The 12,081-nt window shown below is 37.7% G+C and overlaps 1 protein-coding gene across 1 annotated transcript in view; it reads left to right on the top strand.

The window, feature by feature from the left end:
• Positions 1-11,296, top strand: part of COL6A5 (collagen type VI alpha 5 chain) — a 116,771-nt gene extending 105,475 nt beyond the window's left edge. Inside the window, exons 39-41 of the mRNA XM_010335823.3 lie at positions 541-637; positions 1,332-1,576; positions 10,207-11,296. Of these exons, the coding sequence (XP_010334125.2) occupies positions 541-637; positions 1,332-1,576; positions 10,207-10,232 (368 nt within the window). The 3' untranslated portion in view covers positions 10,233-11,296. The remainder of the gene's footprint in view (positions 1-540; positions 638-1,331; positions 1,577-10,206) is intronic.
• Positions 11,297-12,081: the final 785 nt, after the last annotated feature.

Here is a 12,081-nt window from a genome sequence, read left to right on the forward strand (position 1 = left end):
ATCAAACAAATCCTGGCCTGTGCTGCAAATTAGGAATGTGGCAGAGGCTACATTGAATGGTTCTCTGCAGCTCCTGCAAGTTTGCTAGAGAAAGGATCCAGGTTTTCTGGCGTGCATAAAGCCCCAGGGCTTACATAGGTCTCAGGAATCTTGGAATTTAGGATCTATATTTACTAGCCTGTAAATGTGCCTTCTTCCAACCCCAAGATAAATAGGGCAGACCATTTCAATAGCTAATAGTTTTCTAGAAAGATCCTTCTTTTATAGGGAGAGAAATAATAGGAAGAATTTAGAGATGTCCTTAAAGTATATCAAAAATTTGTGACAAGCATTGGAATTATTTATTCAATTACAGCTGTATCTTCTTGACTTTGCCAAGAACAAAGAATTTCAATGTCAGAGTGTGAGTGTTTTTCTAAGTCAGTCGTAAAAGTTGCTCTTGAAAACACTGCCAACCACATGAAAAGACAAATTGACTTTGGGTGATATAATAATGTTGATGGGTAAAATTTAGACTAACCAGCCCCACTCTCTCTCCAGGTGCCATCAACAAATATCCCACCAAAGATATGAAAGCCACGTGTGTTAACATGACCTCTCCCAACCCAGAGAACGTTGGCAGAGAAAACACCATATTGTGAGTTTAGAAATTCTAAGTTTGGGTAATACTACGACTGGAAATAGTCTTCAAAAAAAACTGTGAAATGAATAGCATTTTAATTTTCAAGATGGAAGTGTGTGTGTGTGTGTGTGTATGTTTTAAATGCCACTCATTTGTGATGATAGCACAGGTCTGAAATTAATCGCAAATAAAACAGGACTCATATTTGAAAGAACTATGTTTCCATTTATGTTTCTTTTACCAAAAAGCCTCCTATTATTACCTTCTCATTAACTAGATAACATAACTGTAATATTGAATACTGTGAAAACAGAAAACTTAAATCAAATATTAGATGTAATAATTTTAGAGCAGAATAAAAACATAAAAAACCAAAACATTTGGCCCTTTAGAAGACAAAACACATATGATGATTGGCAGGAAGGATTCTTTCAAGTTTGATCTTACAAAGTACAACCCTAAGTATTCAATAAAAATTTAATGATGGAAATTATATTGGTTTTGAATTCTAAACTGCTGAGACAAATGTCTAATTTCCCTTCAGAACACCAGAAAATCACACAAGTCAAGTTTTATTCATGAACTGCACTTGGACTTTCCAATCACATGCATCAAATGGATTCCTCTTATATTATCTGGTGGTATTTGCTGTTAATCTTGCAGGGGACTTGGCTAACTAATTTTTCATCTCTCTTCTCTATTATCTCAGACTTATTCCTGAGATATATGAAATAAAGACAGAAAATGGTGAGCTGTTTGATGACGTTGATTCCAAGGAGCAACATTTCCTTGTATTAGAAAACAGTCATAGTAATGGTTCTGGGACAGCTACGGATTTGATGCAGAAGTTATACCTGCTCTTTTCAACTCAGAAATTGGCAGTGAAGGACAAGGAAGAAGCACATTTAGAAGAAACTACAGCTCAAGTGGTTGATAAACAACAAGAAAAAGAAGGTAATCTTGAGTACCATAGAGTCGAAGACCCTCAAGTAATTTTGTTTGTTTGGATTTTCCCCTGGTGGAAGACGAGCAGTTAGAATTCAGTAGGTCAGGTAGAGATGACAGGATGTGGATAGAAGAGGGGCTTATCATCTAAGGATCCAAGGGGGCCCCCCAAAATGAAGAGGCAAGAGAGATGAAACTTCAGAAAGGCAAAAAATAGTCTGTTGACATATTCAGAATTATAAGCAGGTATAAATCCTTGGTGTGGAGTCAGAGAATGGGGAAGTGAGAGGGATAAGAACAAGGACAGCGGGTCCCAAGTGAGCAGGAGCAGCCCCTATCCTTGTGCTAAATGGGGATGAGGGGGAACTGTGCAAGAAGCCTCTAGAGTTTTAGTACTCAAGATCTGCTCTCTTTTTTTAGCAACTAGGGTGTTCCTGGTTTGAGATGAAGTTCCCTAGCTGAGCCCCAGCCTCAGTGGGACCCGGAGAAGATAAGGCCACTGTGGTTCTGAGATCTGTGTGGAGATGGTGGGCAGCTTCGTAGGCTGGATGGGGAAATGGTTATGGGCCTACAGCTAGAAGCAAAACAAGAGACGGAGAGTAGGAAGTTATCAACTCTAGGGCAGCGATTTACAGTCCTTGCTGTGTCCCAGACTCGTGGGAAATGAATTTAAAGTAAATATTTCTGGATATCTACCAAAGCTGAAAATATGTATATCCAATGAACCAGCAATTTTATGTCACTGTGTATACCCAATAGAAATATACATACTGACTAAAAATCATGTGCTAAAATGCTTATAAAGGCACTATTTGTAGTGGCCCCAAAGTGGGAACAAAATGCCCAACAGCTGAATTGAAAAATAAATTTTGGGACATTTATATTTAAAAAATCCCATATAGGGGCATGTATGTATACTTCAAAAAAGTGTGTGTGTGCGTGTGTGTGTGTATATACATGCATATACATGTATACACAGACGTTTATAAATATAGATATAGTTAAAGCTATATATACACGTGCATAAACATATATATATATATATAGTTTTAGATATGGGTATAATTGTAGATATACCTATATGTAGAGAGAACAAAATCAGCAAAATGATGGAAAATAAGAGAAATTAATATAGGGAAAATGGGAAAAATATAGACAGAAGATATATAAAATAAAAATTAAATATAAGTATAATGAAATATCTAGTTCTCATTAAAATGGAGTAAGTTCGTTTTTGTTTCAAAATGGAATAAGCCCATATAACTTATCTTTTTCGCTGATTACGACTGAAAATTCTGGACGAAACACAAAAAGCAACTACCTGAAGGCTCCGAAATGTAAGCAAAAGCCCATATATTGTGAAGGGGCATGAGTTTCTCCTTTTCTTTTCTCTTTTCTTTTGAATAGGGTGTTTTTTTAGATTCTAAAATCTGTAAATTTGTATCTTTCACCAGTTTGGGGGAATGTCTGGTCCTTATTTCCTCAAATACCTGCGAGTGTCTTTCTGCTTCACTTACAGAATTCTAGTGAAACGAGTGTTAGACCCTTTGATACTCAACTAGTCTCCAACGTTCTGTCCGCTCTCTTCTCAAACTTTTTTCTCTTCAGTTTGTATAATTCATCTTTCAAGTTCATTGACTCTTTTTCTTTTCTTTTCTTTTCTTTTTGAGATTCCGTCTTGCTCTGTTGCCCAGACTAGGGTGCACCAGCATGATCATATGCTTTACCAACATCTGGAGGAAGGAATAAGGGGTGGATCAGAAACAGAAAGGGTTGGTTGAAGAGGAGATGTATTGCTTTGCTTGGACTGCCATGACAAAGACTGGGTGGCTTAAATAACACCGATTTATTTTCTCATATAGTTGTGGAGGCTGGAAGACCAAGATCCAGGTGCCAGCCTGTGAGGTTCCTGATGAGGGCTGTCTCCCTGGCTTGCAGATAGCTGCTTGCTCTCCTTGTCCTCACAGGATAGAAAGAGAATCCCTGTGTCGCGTTCTCTTTTTATAAGGTTAACAATTCTGTCAAATCAGGGCTTGACCCTTATGACCTCTTTTAACCTTAATTGCCTCCTTAAAGGCCCTTTCTCCAATACAGTCACATGGGGTTAGGGCTTCACTATATAAAATTGTGGGCAAGAGACACATTTCAGTTTATAGCAGGGAATATAATTAAAAATTGCTCCCGCCTGTAATCCCAGAACTTTGGGAGGCCGAGGTGGGTGAATCTCGAGGTCAAGAGATCGAGACCATCCTGGCCAACATGGTGAAACCCCATCTCTACTAAAAATACAAAAATTAGCTGGCTGTCGTGGTGTATGCCTGTAGTCTCAGCTACTTTGGAGGCTGAGGCAGGAGAATTGCTTGAACCAGGGAAGCAGAGGTTGCGGCGAGCCGAGATCGCACCACTGTACTCCAGCCTGGTACCTGGCGACAGAGCAAGACTCTGTCTCAAAAAAAAAAAAAAAAATGCTCTCAAGAGAGAACCCAATACATTGATGGTTCCCAAATTTGTCTATACATTAGAATCACCCAGGTATTTTTTTTTTGAAAAGTACAAAGTCTAGCCTATACCCCATATCATATAATTAAGTCACATTCTTTAGAAATAAGACAGAGGCATCAGTTCTTTCTTTTTAAGCTCTCAGATGATTTCAATGTACATTCAAGTTTGCAAAACACTGCTGTAAATCCTGGTTGAATCATTGCTGTTAGGTAGCTTTAGATATCTCAAGGTGGTTTGCTTGCTGCTGAAAACAGGTAACATTGCTAGAATCAAAATGATTATCATCAAGTACGCCTCTTTGTTGTTAGTTATTATTACTCATTATTTCTCCGAATGTTTTCTGCACTTTTCTGTTGTAATCCTATGTTATACATCCAGAAATAGATGATGTCTTTAATACTTTTTCTCACAGATCTCTAGCCAACAGCTTGGGTTAGTTGTATTCGGCCAGCCCTGCTCCCTGAAGCCAAACTGAGTCTCTTCAGAAAATTAGCTTGACTTTTTCTTGGAATCAAGAAAGCTTAGTGACTGGAAATTACTGAGTTGTACCTTATCTTTTTGCAGATAAGGAAATGGAAGCTACAGATATCTGAATCATCTTACCTAAGAATTCACAGTAATGAATCATACTTTTTGTCATAGTGATTCATACTCTGTGTTTATAGAACACAAGTTTATCTTAAAGTTAGGCCATGAAACAGAAATAATAAAATCTGTCTCTGAGTTGTTGAAAAGTTGAAGGTGATACATATAAAGCCCAAAGTACACACTATGCCTAGAATATAATCAACTAGTATTATCCCTATTTGAATTATTTAAGTCTGATCATCTATTTGACAATTAAAAATATAAATCCATTGTGTAGAATTATCACTCTATGTTGTTTTGTTCATCTTTTGTTTACCTAAAGGGATTGAACGTTTCTTTTCACCTGTCCATTTGTTTGATATTTTCATTACATATTTCTACTTAAAGGACAGATTTTCTATTTGCTCATTGTAAAGTACATTTTCAAGATTTTAATGTAGATATTTTTAAATGGAACTGTATCTTTTTTTTTTTTCTTGTTTATGCCAAACCCAAGGCTTGTTTCTTAGTCTTTATTTTTCCAATATCAACTGTAGTGTTTCTACAAGTATGGTCCCTGGACCAGCCACATCAGCATCATCTGGGAACCCATTAGAAATGCTGATTCTTGGATTGCACCCCAGGCCTGCAGAATCAGAAACTCTGAAGGTGGAGCCTCCAGAGGTTGAGAACCACTCAACTAGTATTATCAATATCAAGTCTAAATTAGATTTCTTTAATAGGGGTCCTTTCGTTGGATATTAATAAGTATTTGGGGAAAATCATTTCTCTAGAAATCACTGCTAAGTAGATACGGGTTTTTCTGCAGGACTTTTTATTGTCTTTGATGAAATAACAAATTCCATTAATATTCTGAGAGAGCAACTGTAATCAAATCAATTTGGTCACAGGATCTTGTAACATCCTGTGGATGTTACATTTTATAAGGCTAGTATTTTGTAGAAAACACTTGAGGAAACAGGAGTTGAAAGAATGAACCCTGGAGCCAGCTGTAAATTTGAATCCTATTTCTGCAATCATCATGTGATCTTGGGCATGTCATATTGCCTCTCTGAGCTTCCATTTCCTTATCTGCAAAATGGAGGTAATAATATAACCTATGTCATTGGCTAATGTGAGCAGTAAATGAATATGAAGTGCTTCAAACAGCTCCTAGCATAGAGTAAAATCTTAATAAATATTAGCTGTTATTTAAAATTGTGATCATGTTGATGATGATAGTGATGGTAACAAATAATAACAGAGCTGGTGGTTTTGGTGAAAAGTACCCCAGATTGGGAATGAGGAGACCCCAGTGCTAGTTTTAGTTCTGTTGCTAACTAGCTTTATGATCTCGAGAAGTCACCTGATTGCTCTGGTCCTAAACCTTCTTCTCGGTGTAATGAAAAGCTTGGATGAGGCCAGTGTTTTTTATACCGAGGTACACATACTGGGTGACACACAAAGAGTTTCCAATGCATGGATTTCTAAAAGCTAGTCTTAAAGGGCTCCATCTACCTGAGAATGTATTTGTGTCTGAGGAATCACAGAAGGGCATCCTTTTCGGCGTCTGCTTTTAAAAACAACCCCCACTTCACACACAAAATACAGCACATCTCTCAGCCATTCTGAATCTCACTGTGGTGCTTTGCCCCAGATGGAAAACCCCTCTGCGGAGGTATTTGGGGTGGGGTGGAGTGGGGATTGTCAAACCAGGAGTCATTTAAAAAATATTCTGTCTGTAGTCCTGTAGTCCTTCTTTGATCAAAACATCATAAACCCAGGTAAGGCTTCAAATCTTTTCCATTCTGTGCATATTTCTGTTAAGGAAGAAGCGTATTGCTAGAAATGAGGTATTTAAACTCGTGTTACAATGTTCTGAATTCAGGTGTATCATGGAATGAGGACGGTAGCAATGATGATAAATTTCACTTTGCAATTTGGCCCCTCCCATTTCCCAACTGCTGTCAAAGGATGTGTCTCTCCTGACTGGGATTTCCATGAGAACAGACAGAGAGTGTATTGGAGATACACTAATGAAGAATGCCATGGCCTGAATGTTTATGTTCCCCCAAAGTTAGTATGTGGATGTCCTAACCCCCAAGATCATGGTATTAGGAGGCAGGTCGTTTGTGATTAAGTCATGGGGGTGGATCTTTTATGAATGGAATCAGTGTCCTTAGAATAAAGGACACAAGGGGACTCCTCTACCCTTCCACCATGTGAGAATTTAGTGAGAAGGCACCACGTTTGAACCAGAAAGCAGGTCCCTCACTAGATGCTGAATGAGCCAGTGCATTGATCATAAACTTCCCAGCCTCCAGGACTGAAAGAAATAGATTTCTTTGTTTATAAGACACCCAGTTTATAGTAGTTTGTGATAGCAGCCTAAATGGACTAAAACAGAGAGCAAGACAGAGGAGTGGAAGGCAAACAAGGATGTCATCTCAGGCGAAGTCCCATAGAGGGCAGCTTAAGCCTGTTCCTTCAAGAGAACTCAGGCATCTAAGAGGCTGCAGAGATTTCCTGAGCTGAGTCAAGAAAGTTGGGCTTTTTCTTTTCTTTCTTTCTTTTTTTTTTTTTTTTTAATGTCTGTTATCTATCTACCTATCTGTCTAAGTTCTAGGGTACATGTGCAGAATGTGCAGGTTTGTTACATAGGTGTACAAGTGCCATGGTGGTTTCCTGCACCCATCAACCCGTCATCTACGTTAGGTATTTCTTCTAAAGCTATCCCTCCCATAGCCCCACCGCCCACACCTCAGTAGGCCCTGGTATGTGATGTTCCTCTCCCTGTGTCCATGTGTTCCCATTGTTAGCTCTCCGACTTATGAATGGGAGCATGCAGTGTTTGGTTTTTTGTTCCTGTGTTAGTTTGCTGGGAATTATGGTTTCTAGCTTTATCTTTGACCCTGCAAAGGACATGAACTCATCCTTTATTATGGCTGCATAGTATTCAATGGTGTATATGTGCCACATTTTCTTTATCCAGTGTATCATTGGTGGGCATTTGGGTTGGTTCCAAGTCTTTGCTATTATGAACAGTGTCACAATAAACATGTGTCTTTACAGTATAATGATTTATAATCCTTTGGGTATATGCCCAGTAATGAGATTGCTGGGTCAAATGGTATTTCTGGTTCTATATCCTTGAGGAGTCACCACACTGTCTTCCAGAATGGTTGAACTAATTTACAGTCCCACCAATAGTGTAAAAGCATTCCTATTTCTCCACATCCTTTCCAGCATCTGTTGTTTCCTGACCTTTTAATGATCTCCATTCTGACTGGTGTGAGATGGTATCTCATTGTGGTTTTGATTTGTATTTCTCTAATGACCAGTGATGATAAGCTCTTTTCATGTTTGTTGGCTGCATAAATGTCGTCTTTTGAGAAGTGTCTATTCACATCCTTTGCCCGCTTTTTGATGGGGTTGTTTTTTTTTTTCCTGTAAATTTGTTTAAGTTCCTTGTAGATTCTGGATACTAGCCCTTTATCAGATGCAAAATTTTTCTCCCATTCTGTAGGTTGTCTGTTCACTCTGATGATAGTTTCTTTGGCTGTGCAGAAGCTCTTTGGTTTAACTAGATCTCATTTGTCAATTTTGGCTTCATTGCCATTGCTTTTGGTGTTTTAGTCATGAAGTCTTTGCCCATACCTATGTTCTGAATGATATGCCTAAGGTTTTTGTCTAGGAATTTTATAGTTTTAGGTCTTATGTTCGAGTCTTTAATCCATCTTAATTCTTGTATAAGGTGTAGGGAAGGGGTTCAGTTTCAGTTTTCTCCATATGGCTAGCCAGTTTTCCCAAAACCATTTATTAAGTAGTGAATCCTTTTCCCATTATTTGTTTTTGTCAGATTTGTCAAAGATCAGGTGGTTGTAGATGTGTAGCATTATTTCTGAGGCCTCTGTTCTGTTACATTGGTCTCTATATCTGTTTTGGTACCAGTACCATGCTGTTTTGTATAAATTTAGTATAGTTTGAAATCAGGTAATGTGATGCCTCCAGCCTTGCTTTTGCTTAGGATCGTCTTGGCTATACAGGGTCTTTTATGGTTCTATATGAAATTTAAAATAGTTTTTTCTAATTCTGTGAAGAAAGTCAATGGTATCTTGATGGGGATAGCATTGAATCTATAAATTTCTTTGGGCAATAAATTTCTTTCATGATACTGATTCTTCCTATCCATAAGCATGGAATGTTTTACTACTTGTTTGTGTCCTTTTATTTCCTTGAGCAGTGGTTTGTAGTTCTCCCAAAGTGGTCCTTCACAGCCCTTGTGAGTTGTATTCCTAGATATTTTATTCTCTTTGTAGCAATTGTGAATGGGAGTTCACTCATGATTGGGCTGTCTTGTAGGTGTAAAGGAATGCTTGCCTATTGTTAGTGTAAAGGAATGCTTGTGATTTTTGCACATTGATTTTGTATCCTGATACTTGGCTCAAGTTGCTTATTAGTTCACCAAGGTTGAAATGAAAGAAAAAACGTTAAAGGCAGCCAGAGAGAAGAAAGGTTGGGTTGCCACAAAGGGGAGCCCATCAGACTTAACAGCAAATCTCTCTCAAGAAACCTTAGAAGCCAGAAGATAATGGGGGCCAATATTCAACCTTCTTAAAGAAAAGAATTTTAACCCAGAATTTAATATCCAACCAAACTAAGCTTTATAAGCAAAGGAGAAATAAAATTCTTTACAGACAAGCAAATGCTAAGAGATTTTGTCACCACCAGGCCTGCCTTACAAGAGCTTCTGAAAGAAGCACTAAATGGGAAGAAAAAACCAGTACCAGCCACTGCAAAAACCTACCAAACTGTAAAGACCATCAACACTATGAAGAAACTGCATCAACTAATGGGCAAAATAACCAGCTAGTATCATAAAGACAGGATCAAATTCACACACATGGCAATATTAACCTTAAATGTAAATGGGCTAAAGCCCCAGTTAAAAGACACAGACTGGCAAATTGGATAAAGAGAAAGTGGGGCTCTCTTACCTCCTCCTAGGTCATTGATTGGTCAAGAGTTGCTCTCAGGAGGAATGTAAACTCCAGGTGCTCATGGCGCATATGATTAGAGCAGATCCAGTAGCTAAAGCAGTCTTCAAAGAATAGTAGGTGGTGATGTTGGAAGCAAAAGCTCACATGGCAATGGCTGGAGAGGGAGGCCAAGAAGGGGAAGACAGAAAAGGAAGGAGTATTGTCCTAGAAATTAATGTGGAGAAAAGAAAGATTAGAGGGATTCTGGGAAGAACCCTGACATTGTCTATTGCACACCCCTTCAAGCACCTATTTAATAATAGCAGCCACTAAATTTGCTAAGCATGGAATGTCAAATCATTAATGTACCAATGTTTTTTCCAGAAAGAATGATGTCTAGGATTCTCCTTATATATTGCTCCTTTATATCTATTATCACATTACCCTGAGTTGGACTTCTATTTTGACCATTGAAAATGACAAAAATCTTGTATTTGTTTTATATGCGGCGTATAAAGGAGTAGGCTCTGGAGGAACATTTTGAACAAATACAGTAACATTAAAAGCAGTGAATATTTATATATTTTGCAGATGGTGAAGATACGAGGTCATCATAGGAGAAAGAAGATATCTCCACTGACATATATAATCCCATGTGGTTCTAACCAGAATGTATAATCATCTATTAGAAGTAGAGTGGTAAATGAGAGGGACTTTTCACAAAAACAGTTGGCTAATAGCATGCTACATTTGTTCTCAATCTCAAATCTGAGGAGAAGAATTTTCTGAGTGAAGACATCAGTAAGAAGAACTGAGAAACCAGGAATGATTTCGTTTCTCCTGAGAAGTGGGGAAACCGACCTGTAAGAGTTAACTTTTCTTTGAAAGCTCTGCACAGTTCAGGCATCAATTTTGATGATGTATCTGCCTGAAAAAGATTGTCATTATTTTCATCACATCTATATCTCAGATTGGACTCTTCTAAAAGCATTTAGAATTGGAATTTCCTATGAATATCTTCTACCCATGCTTAAAACTGGAAAGCCATGCCCATGTCTTCACTAGGATGATGCTAACATTTCATCTAGCACTGATTGCCTTCTAAAACCCACCTGTCAGGCTGCTATTACCAACAGTTAATGCTTTCTCTTCACCAGGACATTGACAAAAGAATGGAATTGGTGAAGAAAAAAAAGATGAGAAGAGGGTAATTTTATGAACTTCTATTTTGTGCTGTAATCTTTTGTTTACATTTTGGCATGCTTTGCTTTGTGTATACTGAATTTTTGCAGCAAAATAAATACAGAAAAGTACCTGCTCTATGTGACCAGAGACATTCTTGGGAATTACAGTGTAGCAAGAGATAATTTCTAAAATAAAAACAAGTCTGACTTGGAAGTTTGTTTTATTCGTTGTTATTTAACTACACTCTAACTCAGCCCTGATGGGACACCAGTAGGAGGACTAAACATATTTGGAACATATACATAAAATGTAAAATCAGCCAACAGTGAATTCGTTTTAAAAATCATTCAGTTTGGTTAAGGCAACGAGTAAAATTACCAAGTCAATGAGCATCTATTATGTTAAAAAATGAAATGACTATGTTAATGGGATAATACTATAGGCTATTTTGTACTTTAATCATGTAACTTTTTTTTATTAATATTATTTTACCATACTGTTGTTGTTTGTATAATTTAAAAAGAATCCAATTAATTCCAAGTTGCTGAGATTGCTATCTGGGAAGTTCCAAATTCAACTCTATTCATTTAGTAAAGTTTTGTCTTCCCCTTAGAACCCTGATATGTGTAGGGGTGTGTGTGTGTGTGTGTGTGTGTGTGTGTGTGTGTGTAGACATATGCATAAAGATACATCAGATACCTAAATCTGAAAATGACATGGTTATCAAAAATATGAAGCCCCAGGAACTCACCCTCTGCTGATGAGAGTGTGAATTCTTTAAACAGCACTATAGCAATATCTAGTTAGATTGATGACCCGAATATCCTAAAACCCAGCAATCCCACTACTAGATCTCTACAGGTATGTGTGAGAAGCTCTCACATATATACACCAGGAACCAAATGCAAACATGTTCACTGCAACACTGTGTTTTAGAGAGGAACTGAAACCAACATGAAAGTTCTAATGTGGTCTACTCATACAATAACATGTGATACCGCAACTAAATTGATAAACTGGAGCTACATCTGCAAACACAGACAAATCTCAAAGATAATACTGAACCAGAAGGAGTTGCAGAAGGATATATTAAGACATCATTTGTACAACATTTTTAAACCTGAAAAGCAATACCACAGAATGTTTATGGCTACTGAGAACTGGAGTGAAAATACAAAGGCATATATGGGATGACAGACACCAAATTCAAGAGCATGGTTATCTTTCAGTGGGAAGAGGTAAGGTGGGAGTCCAATTATCATTATAATGCTTTACTTCTTA

This window comes from Saimiri boliviensis, chromosome 9 (genome assembly GCF_048565385.1).
Source record: "Saimiri boliviensis isolate mSaiBol1 chromosome 9, mSaiBol1.pri, whole genome shotgun sequence".
NCBI classification, from domain to species: Eukaryota; Metazoa; Chordata; class Mammalia; order Primates; family Cebidae; genus Saimiri; species Saimiri boliviensis.